The following is an 18,187-nucleotide window of genomic DNA, read 5'->3' as shown; positions in this document are numbered from 1 at the left end:
TTCCTGTTGCACCACGTGGACAGCCAGGTACGTGTGCATCATTTACCTGGGGAAGTGATGGTGCCTGGATGCACCGTGGGATGAAAAATGCCGGTAGCAGTGGTGTCATGCTTTCGGTGGTGTTTTGCTGGTATACCCTGGATCCAGTCATCCATGTGCCAGGCACTCTGACGTCTACCACCTTGATGAATGTTTCAGTGATATCTTGAAAATTACAAACTTAATTCTTAAGGATGGCAAGGTTGTAATAGTTTTTGCAAGTCAAAATAAGGAAAGTGAAAATACCAAATACAGATACTTGGAACAAACCTAAATATTACGAGATCCATACGTGATTTATGAGTAGAATTGTATTCAGTGAGGCAGAAGTTCACAATTTCTTCAAATCTCTCCATATCAGTAACTTCTTCATACCTGCGGTCTTCGGGCAGATCATCAACATTCATATACGAACCAAACATTAGGTTACGAAAGTCATCTTCAGTTACCTAAAAGATTTTTTCATTGAAATATTGATCATTTACACCTTCCTAATTGAATAAAAAAGCACGAACATATAGTAACTATAAACTATGGGTACAGCTTCATACACTAATTCCATATGAATCACATAAACACCAATAGTACAAAAAAGTACTTAAAAAATTTTATTTACCAAAATTAATTTATAAAGTTTGCATGTGGTGTTACAAAAGTGACATCATATGCAAGCTTTACACAATAGAGCAAATAATTCAAAAGAAGTGCATTGCCTTTTATTTGCTTCTTGAAACAGCAATCTGCTGTCATAGTTGTCTGGTGATGATACTATATACTACATCAATATCAGTAATTTTCACACTAATCTAACCTAATCAGTGAAAGCAATCAAATAAATGTATTTTTTATGAAAGGGAAAAAAAAAAGTTAGCAGTTCACTTTTCTGCACTGAAAAATTCCAGGAGAAGAGTTTACCTCAAATAATTGAACAACTGGAAGTCAGAACCCAGAGAATTTCTAAAGATTATTTTTCTAGCAGATAACCCAATTATGATATCATGATAGTAAAGATAACATTAATTGAAAGGATAAATGGAATGTATATTGGCCATAAATATCTGATATTAATTAGGGGTACTACGCTAAAAAAAATGTATCCAAAACCACCAAATCCTAAATCATTAAAACAAACAGGTGCCAGACCCTGCCAATAGAAGACCAAAGGATTTGTTATTTCACTTGTTATTGTTATTATGAGAAGGGACTCATTTGAGTTCATAACACCTTCAAACATGGATATCTATGGAAAATAAAAAACACATGAGGACTTAAGTACTTTGGATTTGGTTCTATGACAACCCCTTTTGTAGTGATGGTAAAAAAACACTAATAAACACAGTAAGCATGTCCTTTGTTGCATAAGCTGATAGAAAGCTCTTGCACAAGAGTATAATAATGAAATGGCTACTATTTATTATAATTAACTATTAATTACTATTAACCTAATTAATAACAGTAATTTCATTATTGTACTCTAAGTACTAAGGAATAATTTAATCACCTTGCACTAGATTTCAAATCAATAAAAGCTTAAAATAGTTTTCATTGAAAGAAGATTTCCATATAACGACGGATTACGAGAGACAAATTTGAATGCATTGTTCTCACCTCCGGTCTTTAGGCAATTAGAAAGCGTGAATTCAGGGTGAAAAGGATTACCGTTTCACAATGTTAGTGGTGTCTCTAAAACCTATGCAGTCATATACCGAGAAGTCGCACTAGTCAATATGTCAGAGGATTAAGAAGATTCCCGACACAGCTAATAGCCGCAGGTCAACCTGTGTTGTGGTTCCCCTTTACTCCAACGAACGGGCGTATGTTTTTCAGAGATGTGAGCGATCCACGCCTTCCAGTAAATTTCTCCTGTCTATGTTTACATGGTCACAGTAGCTGAATATCCATGTGATACCGACATTTTGCACAGTATTCAAAGAACTGACAGTAGCAACAAAGAGGGGGGGGGGATGGAGGCAACTAAGATATATAAACTTTACAAAGATGAAATGTTGACAGATTTTGAAATTTCATAGAGGCTTTCACTGTGTAGAAAATGTTCTAAAATATAATGGCATACAGGCAATAATTAAAAAAAAAAAAAACCAGTATGCATTATATCACCAATCTCCAAAAAACCAGCACGAATTAAGGATGATTGCTAAAGAACTTTATGTGGAAACTATAAAGATTGATCGTGTGTTCGGGCCACGATGAGCAGCTCGTAGCTTACAGACAGCAATTGTGGGTTGGAGGAATTATCCCACTTTGTACAAACATTTTGAATCAGAAGTTAAATTTTCTAGATTAAATCAACTTTTAAATTTGGAATTTCTTAATCATTTAGCACTAATGATCAACATCGTGCAGGAGCTCTCTTACCTTTCAGAAGCTTTACAGGATTACAATGGTAAAAAGCACATAAATTAATTATTCGAACTATCAAATTTTTTTTTTTTTTTTTTTTTGTCCTCGCCTTTTCCCATTATTATATGGAGTCAGTGTTTTTATTGTTTTGGCACGCAATTTTTATGGCAGGATGCCCTTCCTGACGCCAACCCTCACCCTTTATCTGGGCTGGGGATATACGGTGGTCATTCCCTGACCTTCCTGCCTACTGCTCCTGCCCACCTGGCTATGGAGGTGGAAATTATTCAAACTATCAATGCTATTGCTAATTTGAAAAATTCTGAAGGAAATTATGAAGCTAAACTTGAGAGCATGTTGAAGTGGAAAGAATTTGAAGGAATCAAAATTGAAAGTAAAAAAATTACCTTGTGACAAGTTATTCAATGCATTGTTTTATCCTTAATGGTTAAGTTATTTTTTGGCTGAAACAAGAAGAAGAAATGAATCACTTATAAGTTTATCAAGTGGAAATCTGCTGTACACCAATGGAAACAGTGAAAGGAGTGAAGGTGGAGTTGGGTTTCTGGTCCATAAAGATTTTAAAAACAACATTTTGGAATTCAAAAGTACATCACCAAGGGTGTCAAGACTAATACTCAAGATTTCTAAGAGGTACAAGCTAAAGATTATAATGATTTATGCACCAACATCGAGCCATGATGATGAAGAGGTTGAAGAAATGTACACTGAAATTGAGTCTTCTAGATGAGCAGAAAACCCACTACACTATTATTATGGGGGACTTCAATGCTAAGATTGGAAAAAGGCAAAACAGTGCAGAAAGAGGAACTACAGGAAATTTTGGAATTGGTGAAAGAAATAAAAGAGGTGAAAGACTTGTGGAATTTGCAGAATCTCAAGGAATGTCAGTAATGAACACTTTTTTCAAGAAAAGGGTGAACAGAAAGTGGACATGGAAGAGTCCAAATGGATTAACAACTAATGAAATCGACTTCATCCTCACTAACAGAAGATATATTGTGAATGATGTTACCGTCCTGAATAAGGTAAATGTTGGAAGTGATCACAGAATGGTAAGATGTACACTTGATATAGATGTAGGAAAGGAAAGGAAAAAACTGACTCGAGTAAATAATACAAAGGTCTTTGAGATAACAAAGGAGGAGAAAAAGCAGTATGTACTGGAACTTAAGAACAAGTTTGAGCTTCTGCAGACTGCTCAGGACCAAGATATCGACGAGGAATATTACAACTTTCTGAAAGTGATAAAGCCCAAAAAACCTATAGGGAAACAGAAATCCAAAGAAGAAAAAATTAATCAAGAAACACTTGTCATGATGAACCAAAGACGACAAATGAAGAGCAAGAAAAACACTGACAGGGAGAAAATTGAGTATACTGAGTTATGCAAAGCCATTAGAAAGAGACTCAGAGAGGACATAAGAAGATTTAACACAAGAAAAGTAGAACAAGCATTAAGGGAAAACAAAGGATTGAAATCAGCAGCCATGAGCAGTAATACAGAAAGACAAATGATACTGAAACTGAAGAATAGCGATGGTGTACTTATAAACAGCAGAGAAGGCATAATTCAAATAGCAGAAGACTACTATAGAGAATTATACAAGGAGCGAGGGAATGATACCAGCAGTGGGGAAGATGGATTGCAAAGTAGCAACACATACGACATACCCGATATTCTTCCTCATGAGGTAGAACATGCATTGAAGAAAATGAAGAATCGGAAAGCCCCGGGGGAAGATGAAGTTACTGTAGAGTTGTTAAAATTGGGAGGAAGAGACATAACACAAAAACTGGCAAGGCTCTTCACAAAGTGCATTAGAAAAGGTGTGATGCCTAAGCAGTGGGATAATGCAATCATAGTTTTGCTGCATAAGAAAGGAGATAAATCAGAAATTGGAAATTATAGACCAATTAGCTTGTTATCCCATATCTACAAGTTGTTCACAAGGGTCATTACTAACAGATTAGAAAGAATACTTGATGAGAATCAACCGAAAGAGCAAGCTGGCTTTAGGACAGGATTCTCAACTATGGATCACCTTCACGTAATATCACAGCTAATGGAGAAAGCAAATGAATATAAAACACCATTATGCCTGGCATTTGTGGATTATGAAAAGGCATTTGACTCCATACAGCATAAGGCAATGTTTCGGGCACTGGAAAGACAAGGCATAGATACTCCATATATTATAATTTTGAAGAAAATATATGAGAGTGCTACATACTTTATTAGACTAGACAAAGACAGTAGCAAATTTAAAATCGAGAAAGGAGTTCGACAAGGAGACACAATATCTCCGAAGCTGTTTACTGCTGCCCTTGAGGAAGCTTTCAGAAGATTAGACTGGTCGCAGAAAGGAGTCAATGTGAACGGAGAGTACCTAAACCATTTACGATTTGCAGATGACATTGTGGTCATAAGCCACGATCCCAAAGAATTAGAGGAAAATCTTAATCAGTTATGCACAGTTAGTAAGGATTTTGGACTAAAGATGAATATGGCTAAAACAAAAGTAATGATGAACAAGTATGCCACGGAAAGGGAAATAATGATTGAAGGAGCAGTAATTGAAAAGGTGGAGTCATATACTTATCTGGGACAAGTTATCAGCTGTAATAATGATAAATGGCTGGAAGTAAAGAGAAGAATAAATTTTGGATGGATAGCATTCAGGAAATATAGTCACATACTGAAGAGCAATATCCCAGTTTGTCTGAAACGTAAAATAATGAATCAATGTATACTCCCCACCATGACTTATGGAAGTGAAACTTGGGCACTCACCAAAAGAATGGAAGAGAAGCTAAGAACTACACAGCGAAGAATGGAACGAATTATATTGGGAATCAGACTGTTAGATAAGAAGAGAAACACATAGATTAGGCAGCAAACTCAAGTAAAGGACATTCTTATCAAAACTAAAGAACTAAAATGGTCTTGGGCAGGACACATAGCTAGAAGACATGATGACAGATGGACTAAGAAAATAACAGAATGGTATCCAAGAGGAGCTAGAAGAAATCCTGGAAGACAAAGGCGGAGATGGATAGATGAAATTCATGAGTTTTTGAGTAGTAAATGGATGGCCAGTGCTCAAAACAGAAGGAACTGGAAAGTTGCTGGAGAGGCCTTCATCCTGCAGTGGATTGAAAATGGCTGATGATGATGATGGTTAAGTTATTAATGCAACAGGGCGATTTTAAATTAAAGAAAATAACGATACCATTGAAAGAAATTTTAAACATATGCTACCCGAAATCATGGAACATGAAAGAACTTTTGTGTTGGTGGCAAGATAGTGAAAACCGAATAAGAAATTTGTTTTCTGATAAAATATGAAATAAAAATGAATGATTTTAGAGATTTTATCGAAGACGGTTTATCTTTAAAATCGAGTGAGATTCCCTCTTCAATTAAGAAAGCCAGAAATATCTTTGAAACCATTGCAATTAGCACTGCTGAAGCTGAGCGAGCTTTCAATGCAATGAATAATATTGTGTGAATGAATGAATAATGTTGACAATTAAACATGTTACAGATTATCATGATCATACGTCTAAATGGAAAATGTCATTGCTTCAATTTGATGCAGATCATTATGTCAAATCATTCTTCTGTAATCATCGCTCAGCTATTGAGCAAAGCTCGACAGCAAATTAATAAAGAAGTAAATTGGCAATTTTTAGAATAAATTTTTCTTGAATATTTGTGTGATCATTTTTTTTCATGTAATCTGTGATTTTTGTGTACCTTTTCAAGAATAGTTTGTTTTTTATGTAATATTTATTATACTGTGGAATGTTTTGTGATAGTTTTTGTTATTTGTGATAAGGGATAATATTTCGTGTTATTTTTTATTCGCAATGTTAAAATTTTATTATGAAAAAATGTATCCATTATATTTTCCTAGTTAATAAAAAAGTCACGCGTCTGCCGAGTACGTGCGGTAGATGGTTTTAGGTGAAATATCCTTCATGTTTCTTTTAGATATTTTGATTTTTATGTATTGATTACAAAATAAAAGAGCTTTTTTATTGTAAATATTTTATTGATCATTCACAAATTTCTATAATTTCTGGAAGACAATATACAGTGGATTTATGATAACTTAAGTAAGAGACGTATACTTGTTACTGTAAAGAAATGTATCTAATATCTCTGAAAACAGTGTCAATTAAGGAATGTTACGTGCCCCGAACAGCTGCGTATGCGAAAATGCGAGACGAAAAAAGAAATTGTTGACAAATCTTTGTATTGTTGCAGTCATACGACAAATACTTGCAATCATACTTACTGCAGGAAGTATGATTGTGACGTCATACTATTCAAAAATTCTAAAAAGTTAGAATTGGAGATATAGCCCTGGTCACGAAAAATGCATCACGCACTCTAATCATACTACTAGCAGCTTTAGCAGCTGCACCTGCCCACCTGGCTATGGAGGCGCCAACATACCGAGTAAATCTGATTGGTCACGGAAGTGATGTCATCTGCGGGCAGGGCAGCAGTGCGTAGCACACGCTTCTTGGTTAGATCGAGGTTCAAGCCCATGACCACCAAATACTGAGGATGCAGAAAGGTCAGGGAATGACCACCACATATCTCTGGAGCAATATGGCCTTAGTTGCTAATGCTCCTAAAAACCAAACAACAACAACAACGACTCGGTATGTCCCCCCCCCCCAAAGGATGTTTCACATCAAATCGTCAGCAAAAGTGGGAGCCCAATTTTAAAATATTCACAGTTCACCATTGGTTGTACTGTCGCAATGAATATTATTCAATAGTTTTCTGATTACTGTTTTCAATTTATTTAATAATAATAAGGTTCTTTATTAGCTTAAATTATGTACATTCACAATTCCGTATACAGATAACCCAGAATCTACCAATAAATTGTCTCTGCATGTGAACAAACTTGTATTTTGTTAACTAATGAAACAGTACTAAAATGTAAATACTGTATTTCCCCACGTATAAGATGCATCTTAAGTTTGGGGCCCAAAATTTGAAGAAAAATGTATTACATAAAGTTATTGAACTCAAGTTTTATTCATCATAAAATTCGTACAACTCATCACTGTCAAAACTCCCATCCATTAGCTTGTCCTCACCTGTGTCTGATGACGAATCACTGTCTTCATATATTGCCCATCCTCAGTTCCATCTATGGCATTTGAAATGCCACACTTCTTAAATGACTTGACAACGATCTTAATCTTGATATTATCCCAGGATCTTTTCACCCAGGTACAAACTTCTCCTACAGTTCGTTTCTTCACTCTTCCTGCTGGTGTCAAATTGTCTCCAGAAGACTTCATCCATTGGTTCCATTTGTCTCTCATGTCAGCTTTGAAGGGTTTGTTAATACTGACAACAAGTGGTTGGAGCTGGGATGTCAAGGCATGACGGCAAGTTTTGTTTTTTACTCTGCAGCAATCTTCTTTGTATTTTTTGTTATGTTTGCCCTGAACTGATCAAGCACCAATAGGGCAGGTTTGCATAAGAGCCCACCTGGTCTTCTCTTCCAAACTTTCTCAAACCAGATCTTCATCCCATCCTGATCCATCCAACCCTTGTCATGAACGTGGACAATAGAAGATATTCCTCCTCGAGGAATATCTTCTTTTGGTATTGTTTTGCGTTTGAAAATCAGCATAGGAGGCAGCTTGGTTCCGTCGGCACAACAAGCTAGAACCACTGTATAATGGCTCTTTTCATGTCCACTTGTCTTCACAGTTAGTTTTCACCCCCTTCTTATCAACAGTTCTGTTACTTGTGACATCAAATTGAAGGGGGACTTTGTCCATATTTGCAATCTGTCCCAACTCAAACTGATGTGTCTTCCGACATTGAAAACAGTGAATGAAATTCAAAAACGATGAAATTCAAGGACCTTCTGCTCATAGCTTTCAGGCATCTTTTGGGCAAGTCTGGTGCATGTACGCATGCTTAGTCCATTCCGTTTCATGAACCTGAAGCACCAATTGTGTCCTCCTTTGAAATCAGTAACTTCTTTTTCATCAGCAATTCTTCTTGCCTCATGCTGAACCATCTTTGTGGACACAGGAATTCCAATTGCCCTTTGCTCCTCAATCCATATCTTCAATTCCCTCTCTAAATCAGGCCATTTTGCGGAGGAGGACAAAACTTACGTTCAGCAGCACGATTTCCATTCACTTTTGCAAACTGGATCACTTAACTTGAATTCAGCACTGTATGAAAATCTCATTCCTCTCCAGAAATGGCTCAGAAAATCTTTTCTGAGCCATTTCTGAGCAGAACGTGGCAAAACGTAACCTAATATACTGGTAACAAGTGCGAAACAATGAGCGCAAAGACAACAAGCGCGAAAAAGCAGGAAATGCAAGTAAAAAAAAAATCTACAACCACTGTATAAGATGCACCCAGTTTTTATACCCCAAATTTTTCGAAAAAAGGTGTGTCTTATACATGGGGTAATAGGGTAATATTTACAATAAATATAAGGTTCAGATTGAGCTTTCTGATTCTTCTCATCATTACATAGTTCATCCCAGTTCAGAAACATATATTTTCCAATTTCAATACAACACTTTACCTTTATTATTTTGTTGGAGTAGTCTTTTAATGACATGATGTACAAGGGAGGCCTCCTTTCCACCTCACAAATAAACTACTCTGTGTCAAACATCGTCTACCCCAAAGTATAATAAACAAACCGATTAAGACCAATTTTGCATAGCCTAAATGTCTCCTCAGGTTATGCAAAAGCCAAGGCATACACGCTTGTAACGCATCCAAAGGCGTTGGCAGGCGTTTTATGCCAGTTTACATCGTCCTACGTGCCAAAGTGCCCATCTAGTTTGCATGCCTTTACTCTAGGCTTCCTGTAAAACTGGGAATTGGAAGGCATCGCAGATGTCGCGCTTCAAGTGCTCGTCTAGTATAGCCCTTAGATAACATCTAATGTCAGACTTGGAAGAAGACTTTGTTGATGAGTTGTACAATGTTTTTGCATTGTACGAAGACAAAATGTCTGTAGTGGAAGTGTTAAAATGCCAAATAAAAGATCAGCTCGTTACAAGGTTTCCAAATGTGCATATTGCTTTGAGGATTTATGTGTCAATAATGAGATCAAACGTAGAAGGAGAAAGATCATTTTCTAAACTTAAGCAAATCAAGGATGTGCTCAACTATGAGCAAAGATTGCCTATCATCTTTGGCTCCTCTGTGCATTGCAAGTGATATTACACTTGTAACATGGACTTTGAGGAGGTTATGAAAGATGAGGAGCTGAAAAAAGAAACTTTCTTAGGAAATGTTATAAGTAGAACAGACATTGTTGAATTATAACTAGAATAGACATTAGGTAAGCAATAGACAGACTGCCTAGGGCCTCTGCCCTAGGCGCTCTGCCTATTGCTTACCAGCTAACTTTCATGTATTAAAAAAAAAAATCTCTCTCTCTCTCTCTCTCTCTCTCTGTAACAGGCAGTTGGTCTATGTAGTAGTAGTAGTTGTCAACTACTACTACTAGTAGTAGTAGGCTCAACTACTACTAACTAGTAGTAGTAGTTGAGCCTTGTGATGCAAGAAAGCAAGCCTATGTAGCATCAGCCAAAAAAAAACAAAATTTCACACATCCAATCCCACTAAACGCTTGTCAAACTATCAACTTCCACAATGACAGATGGAAGCTTGTTCCAGCAATCAAATACCTGCTGGCTAAAGGCAAATTTCCACACATATATTTACTCAATTTATGTCTCTTCAGGTTCATAATCTGAAGAAGAGGAAGAATTCCATCAGAATTGAACCTGCTCAAACCATTCAAGGACTTATACCCCACAATCAGATCACCTCACAGGTACCTAGTTTCCAGACACTGCAATTTGCAGAACTTTAGCCTTTCTTGATATGACCATCCTTTCATTGCCCTCACCAATGTAGTTGCCTTTCTCTATACTCACTCAAGCAATTCTACATCCTTCCTAAAACAAGGCATCCAGAACTGTGTACAGTACTCAAGGCGTGGCTTGACCATTGCCTTATACGAAAGAATAATCACCTCCTTATCCCTACTAGCAAAATTCCTGTATATCATTGACAATACCCCATGACCTGCTCTGGCGCCTTTCTGCACTGCTCTCAGAAAATTCATATCTGACTGCACAATGACTACTTCCAGGTCGAACCAACTGTGTGGTACCACCCTAAGTGTATTACCCGACAGTTGGTACATTTCTCTGGGGTTACTTTTACTCATATGCAGTACTTTGCATTTGTCAATATTAAACTTCAGTTGTTACTTCTCAGCCTGTGAGCCCAAATTTTCTAGATCCTGTTGCTGTAGCACACTTCCATTACTGTCATTAACAACCCTGCCAAACTTTGTATCATCAGCAAACTTCGACATTAAGCCTGATATACCTTCATAAATATCATTGATATATATATATACACAAAACAACGGTGGGCCCAACACCAAACCCTGGGGAACTCCACTAATAACTTTAGTCCATGAAGAGCAGGATCTATTGATTAGAACTCTCTGTTTCTTCCACTCAACCATCCTTTTATCCATTGTAGCAGGTTACCCTTAATACCATACTGCTCCAATTTGTACCTTAGTCTTCCATGTGTAACAGTATCAAAAGCTTTCCTGAAATCCAAGTATGTGAAACCACATCATAGTATCCAATCAAATTTGTCAGACAACACTTTCCCTTAACAAACCCATGCTGTGTCTGAATTATTGCTACAGTCTTGCCTAGATAATCCTGCAATGCATCTTTAACCAGTGACTCCATTATTTGACCCAGAACAGAAGTTAAACTAACTGGTATGTAATCATCCTTAGATCCCCCCTTTGTGAATTGGAAATATATTTGCACTTCTCCAGTCTGTGGAGACTTCCCTTGAGTCCAAGGATGCTCTCATAATTATGGCTAAGGATTTGTTTACTTACTTTGCCACCTCCATTAATATAACTGGATAGATCCTGCCCACCCCAGGTGCCTTTCTTGTGTTTAACTTCAACAATTTCCCTTCAACTTTGCTCTCAGTTATTACAAAATCATTAAGTACCCTGTTACAGTTAGATAAACTTCTGGCACTTTGCTCCCTTAATAACTCCTCATGTGTGAATGTAGATGAAAAATATTCATTCAGATTATCAGCTATCTGAGCGGGATTATCAACAGTCAAACCATCAATATCAAGTGGACCAATCGGATTCATCCACTTCGTTCTAGAGTTTATATAAGTAAAGAAGTCCTAGCTGTTTTTTATAGCATCCTTTGCCAAAGATTTCTCGTAATCTGCCTTTGCTTGCCTAACTCCCTTTGGGACTTGATTACAGACAAACTTATATCTACAATAGGTTTCTATGGCCTAATAATTTATATGCATCCCATAAAATTCTCTTCTCTGCCACAAGTCTCATTAGTTTATCTGATATTCATTTTGGCCTACACCTTGAACAATATTTCTTAATAGGTATGAAAAGCGATTACTTCTTACGATTACGATTACTTCCTTGAATGATTGCCATTTAGAATTTGCTGCTGGTAACATCATCAGTGGATCCCATTGTATACAATTTAAAAACTGTCCGAGACCACCATAGTCACCTTTATGGAAGCAAAAACCCTTCCCTTTATTCCTGATGGCAGCAATATCTTTAAGTAAATCCCATATCAGTACACTATGATCACTGTCACCCAGTGGTTCCTTTATGACTCCATTTCTCTGATATCCCAACAATATCTGCCTTTGATGCCTTGACTAGTAATTCAAATTCATCAAATTTATTTACTATACTCCTAGCATTGGTATACATGCAAGTATATGTGAACCTATTCTTATTCTGCGTAGCTTAATTTGCGGTACTCACATTTTTATATAATCTGCAATTGATGTGTCGAGATAGGATAAAATGGTAGTTGAGTTTAAAAATTGGAATTAATATGGATACGTTTAAATTTTGGAAACGGAGTTTAAAATATGCTCAAGGAAATAGAAGTGCATGTCTTCTTCCCTGGTTGTCATGAATTAAAAGTTGAAATAATAAAGCTAGGAAAGTTAAACTGAGGAAGCCAAGAGCCGTAACGAATTGGCTTTCGTTGTTAATGTCTTCAGTTGGCGATAGTGGGAGGGAGTGAACGCGTGTATTTAAAAGACTCTTTATTCAAGTTTATTTTTGTGTTTGGATATGTTGTACATATTATCGGGTTTATATGTATCCTGATCAGAATAAACTTGACATTACCTTAAGAAAATTAAGGAGAAATAAAGAAATCACCTTACACACTTTACAACAAATTGGAATACGAAATAATATCACACCCCACATGTTTGGTATTATCAAACTACACAAACCCAACCACCCACTAAGACCAATAAATCAGCTTTTGCCAATTTATCCTCATTCTTGTTAAGATCATTTCCCCCCCTTACAAGATTTTTGAAATATAAAATTAATAACGCCATCCAATCTTTTGAAAAAATAAGTCCTATTACAATCTCCAATAAAGACATTTAGAATATTTCAATGTAGTTTCTTTATACACTAATGTATACCTGCCATTTGCACTATAAGCTTTACGTAATTTCCTAATGGATGATAGCACCTTAGCCAACCGCACCTCTCTCTCTCTCTCTCTCTCTCTCAATCAATAGTATATTAGAACTTACATTGTTTTTATTAGATGCTAAATATTTCTGGTTCCATAATCAGATAAACCAACAAATATATGGTTTACCTATGGGATTGGGAATCTCAGCCCCTATCCGAAATATACCTAGCCTCCATAGAAAATCAAATTTTATAACCTCTCCCTCCAGAGATTAAATTATATACCCGATACGCAGATGACATCCTTATCATAGGAGACAAAACCATAATTGGTAACCTTTTTATTAAATTTAATTCAATGCACAACAGATTAAAATTTACCCTCGAATTAGAAGAAAACAGACAGATTAATTTCCTTAATCTCACCATATATAAAACAGATACCAAACTCAGAACTATAATTTACAGAAAAAAAACCCATACCGGAAAATATTTACATTTCGAGACGCACCATCCACTTAGTACAAAAAAAGCTGTCCTCTATAATCAAATTTATAATGCATCAAGTACAGTTCTACACGAGAAGACCTATCCAACAAATTCTGATACCTTACAGAAAAATTCATATCCAGAAAATATCCTCTTCAGTTAATCCAACAAATTATCCCCACCATCCAAAATAATATTAACAAACCATCCAAACACATTACATGCAATAACACACATGTTGTTATTCCTTACCACAGGTGATCTTGCTAGACAGTTCTGTCGATGATTTACATCACTCTCATATTTTTCAACATATAATAAACTAGGATCAATGTTTAATTCATATAAAGACACACATAAATATCAAATCAGTGACATGAACAATATCGTTTATCTAATTAAATGTAAAAAAAACTTTAATGCATGCTACATTGGTAGTACAACCTCTAAATATGGCTCCACAAAAACATCAAACACACGTGCATATTACCACTACAATAGCTTTAGAACAGGACAATCAAATACAGAACTCACGTTACATGTACATGCCCACAACCACACCCCCTTAGTTGATTCAGCCATACCTATCATTAAATTAAAATCTAGTTTTAAAATTTTTCAGTACGAAGCCCTTATCATAGAGGGGTTTAGTCATCATTCTAAATTTAATGTATTAAATGCCAAACTACCCTATAACCACTTACTGGCTTGGAATCTCATGCACCTGAGATTACCCCATGTATCAAAGAACATCCCGGGAACATAGAGTCTTTTAGATACACACGTTCACTCCCTCCCACTATCGCCAACTGAAGACGTTAACAACGAAAGCCAATTCGTTACGGCTCTTGACCTCCTCAGTTTAACTTTCCTAGCTATATTATTTCAACTTTTAGTAGGATGAAGACATGCACTTCTATTTCCTTGAGCATATTTTAAACTCCGTTTCCAAAATTTAAATGTATCCATATTAATTCCAATTTTTAAACTCAACTACCATTTTATCCTATCTCAACACGTCAATTGCAGGTTATATAAAAAGGTGAGTATAGAAAATTATGCTATGCTATTAATTTGTCAATTTAAATCGGTACTTTAAGAATTCTACAACTTACCTATCCTTATTCTTAATTACCCTAATACAGCCCATGTATTTATATGTTCCGTGATGACTCCCACCAGTCCCTGAAAACACCAGCACCTTACACCAGTTCCTCATCAGACAGCAAAAGGTCTCTAAGGACCAGCTATCTGACTAGAAACAAGTAAATCCTGAAATAGGTTGTCACTATCAGTTTTTAATAAATGGCAGATAAACCTTCAAACAATGCTATTTGTTTAAAATTTTAAACAAGGGCATTGGGAAAATGCTAAGTAGTTTTGTGGGAAAGTTGAAGTTTGTACTGCTTTAAAAATTAAGACAACTGCACTTATTAATATTAATGCAATTTAAATAAGCTGTCTAAACCCTAAAAGCGAGAAAATCACAAAAGAGGATGAGACAGTATTATTTTTCATAATCATAATCAAAACTGCTTCAGTTACAGTAGGACCTTGATTATCTGAGGTGAATGGGATTAAGATTGTCTCAAATAATGGAAACTCACATTTAGCATTAGCAAAGGCACGTGATACACGAAAGCAAGCTTATATAGCATCAGCAAAAAAAAAAAAAAAAAACCCTTATTTCGCCCATCCACTCGCTCCAAATGTTTGTCAAGTTCTGCCTTGAATCTATTTAAGCTATCAACTTCTACGACAGATGGAAGTTTGTTCTAGCAATCAACCACCCACTGGCTAAAGGCAAACTACCACACATCTATCCTACAACCGTCTTTCCTCAATTTATTCTGAGCAAGAGGAAGAATCGCATCAGCACTGAGCATGCTCAAACCATTCAAGGCTTTATACATCTCAATCAGATCACCTCGCACATTTTCACTTTTTAATGGGAATATGAGATTCATCAATTATTGTACAGTACAGTACTTGCTATTATGTAAGCACAATAAAAATAAAATACTTGCATTTTATGCTGTATTTTGTTTAAATAGTTTTTATTAAACAAAATATAGTAATAAATACATATATATACAGTGGATTCCGGTTATTTGGGCCACCGGTTAATCGGGGGCCATTTATTTGGGGCAAATCTTAAAAAACAGAAACCGATCGAGAAAATAGCCAGGGTTTACTTCGCTTAATTGGGACAGCATGCCGTTTAATCGGGGCAGGAGACCGCAGCACTGGAGATCACCCTACGATTGTCTCCGACGGTACCACATGGTTTGGTCGAAATTCTGGAGGTCATAACCATAAAACAATAAAAACAATTAGCAGTCACCTGTTTATTGGGCTTTTCTGTTGGTGAAATCTATCATAAACGGACAGTAAACTCGATCTTACGGAATTTGCGATAACACTGACAGCTGGAATTCTATGGGTTATTATGGTGAAATGTGTTTACACTTCCATGAAATCTTAAATCATATAAAAAAATTAATTTCCAGATCTTCTCTTCATTCCTATTTTTAAAGCTTTGTAACTCGTTACTCGGTTCTCACTTGCACGTATTGTGTTACTTGCAATTTGTGTGTGCCGTGTTCTTTGTTATTGATTGCTTATCTTTTTACTGTTTTAAATTTTAACCTCTCCCCGCCCACAAATGTCAGTGAACAGAAATGTCAACTAGTTCGTATGTACATATTACAGTACGTATTAATTATTCCGATTTTCACGTATCATTTAATTTTTTAATTGGTAAGGTAATAAAGGGTAAATTTGTGCTTAACATATCTTTGCTTTTATAGCCTGTGGATAATATTCCTCCTATTTTCGCTAATTAGAATCGCTGTTTAATAGAATTAAAATTCAATTCACAAACGTGATCACAATGACCGGCACTTACTGCACATCGTATCATCGTATAGTGAACGGTACTTTACTATGTTGAGTTCGTGGTAACGTGATTTGATTGTACAGTGAACCAATTGTAAAAAAGGGGGGGGGGGTTACATTGTATTTTTAACTATTTTAACTATTTACGTGAAACTTCGGATAATTGGGGCAGCCGCTTAATCGGGCCAAAATGCACTAGTCCCGATGTGTCCCAAATAACCGGAATGGACTGTATATATAAATACAAATACATCTATAAAATGTATAGTATACAAGTATGTTGAAGACTAAATGCACAAGGCATAATATGTTATGGGTAGAAATTAACTATACAATATCAGTGTAAATACACCATAGTTTACCCATATGTTTAACTACATAAGTAGTGTAACTGCATCGTGTGATTTTATCTCATATTGTGGCTACCTTCACAATGAGATACCAGGTATTGCACTACTTCAAATAAATAGCACTTCTCCAGTAGAGAAGACTACTGTTATTTATTCTCAGTGGGCACTACACCACCCAGACGCATTTTGGAGGTTGTTTGTTCACTCATTGATGGGCGGGCAGGTACCCTGATAATGCAGACCTGCCATCACAGTTGCAAAGTTAATTCCACAATATGAGAGATGTGAAATGGTGAAGATAATGATATGTTGAAGACTAAATGCACAAGGCATAATATGTTATGGGTAGAAATTAACTATATAATACCAGTGTAAATACACCATAATTTACCCATATGTTTAACTACATAAGTAGTGTAACGGCATCATTTGATTTTATCTCATATTGTGGCTTCCTTCATAATGAGATATCAGGTATTGCACTACTTTGAATAAATAGCACTTCTCTAGTAGAGGAGACTACTGTTATTTATTCTCAGTGGGCACCACCACCCATCAGTAGTCTTCAACATATTATCATTATCTTCACCATTTGGTATCTCTCATATTGTGGAATTAACTTCGCAACCGTGTGGCATGTCTGCATTATCAGGGTACCTGCCTGCCCACTGATGAGTGAGCCAACAACCTCCGAAATGCATCTGGGTGGTGGTGCCCACTGAGAATAAATAACAGTAGTCTCCTCTACTAGAGCAGCGTTATTTATTCTAAGTATTGCAATACCTGGTATCTCATTGTGAAGGTAGCCTAAATATGAGATAAAAATCAAATGATGCCGTTACACTACTTATGTGGGTAAACTATGGTGTATTTACACCGATATTATATAGTATACAAGTATGTAATCAGCACTAAATTTAATTTTAACTTTACTCTTTCTAAGGGAATCTAATAAAAAGTTTAAAAATGTGAAGTTCTAAATGCAACAGTCAATAATTTAATATTTTTAAAATTAAACACACTGCCCTCAGTTGTCAGACAGCCCAAAAAAATTTTCCAACATCTTCCAAGAAGGTCATTATATATTACAAGTTTGAGTATATATGAAATTAATCAAGCATCTGAATGTTGGAGCTAGCAAGGACTAGGGTGAAACTTTTGCATGGAGTGGATCAAATTCCTGACAAAAAACGTATTAATCTTGTATTGTTGCCAATGGTGCTGCTGAGCAGACAAGACACTACTGACTGATGCAATATCTTTCACTTTTAATTAATCATGCATTACTTATTATTTGGCTTTGACCTGCTGGCTCATTCAAGGTTCTATATTTCGTAATCTAGAAATAGATAAAACTTTTTTTTTTTTTTTTTTTGAAATAGGGTGACCTTTCATTAAAAGATGATCTCAGATTATCAAGATCCAAATTATTGAAATTACAAAATTTCAGTTTTCAATTTA

At 35.9% G+C, this 18,187-nt stretch overlaps 1 protein-coding gene across 1 annotated transcript in view; it reads right to left on the bottom strand.

Annotated features, from left to right (window-relative positions):
- Window positions 1-18,187, bottom strand: part of LOC150086891 (dynein axonemal heavy chain 7-like) — a 1,233,418-nt gene that overhangs the window by 623,692 nt on the left and 591,539 nt on the right. The window contains exon 32 of the mRNA XM_090372313.1: window positions 310-488. Within this exon, the coding sequence (XP_090228439.1) occupies window positions 310-488 (179 nt within the window). The remainder of the gene's footprint in view (window positions 1-309; window positions 489-18,187) is intronic.

This window comes from Mastigoproctus giganteus, chromosome 4 (assembly GCF_048544385.1).
Source record: "Mastigoproctus giganteus isolate SK-2022 chromosome 4, ASM4854438v1, whole genome shotgun sequence".
NCBI classification, from domain to species: domain Eukaryota; kingdom Metazoa; phylum Arthropoda; class Arachnida; order Uropygi; family Thelyphonidae; genus Mastigoproctus; species Mastigoproctus giganteus.
This window is presented reverse-complemented; position numbering and strand designations above follow the sequence as displayed.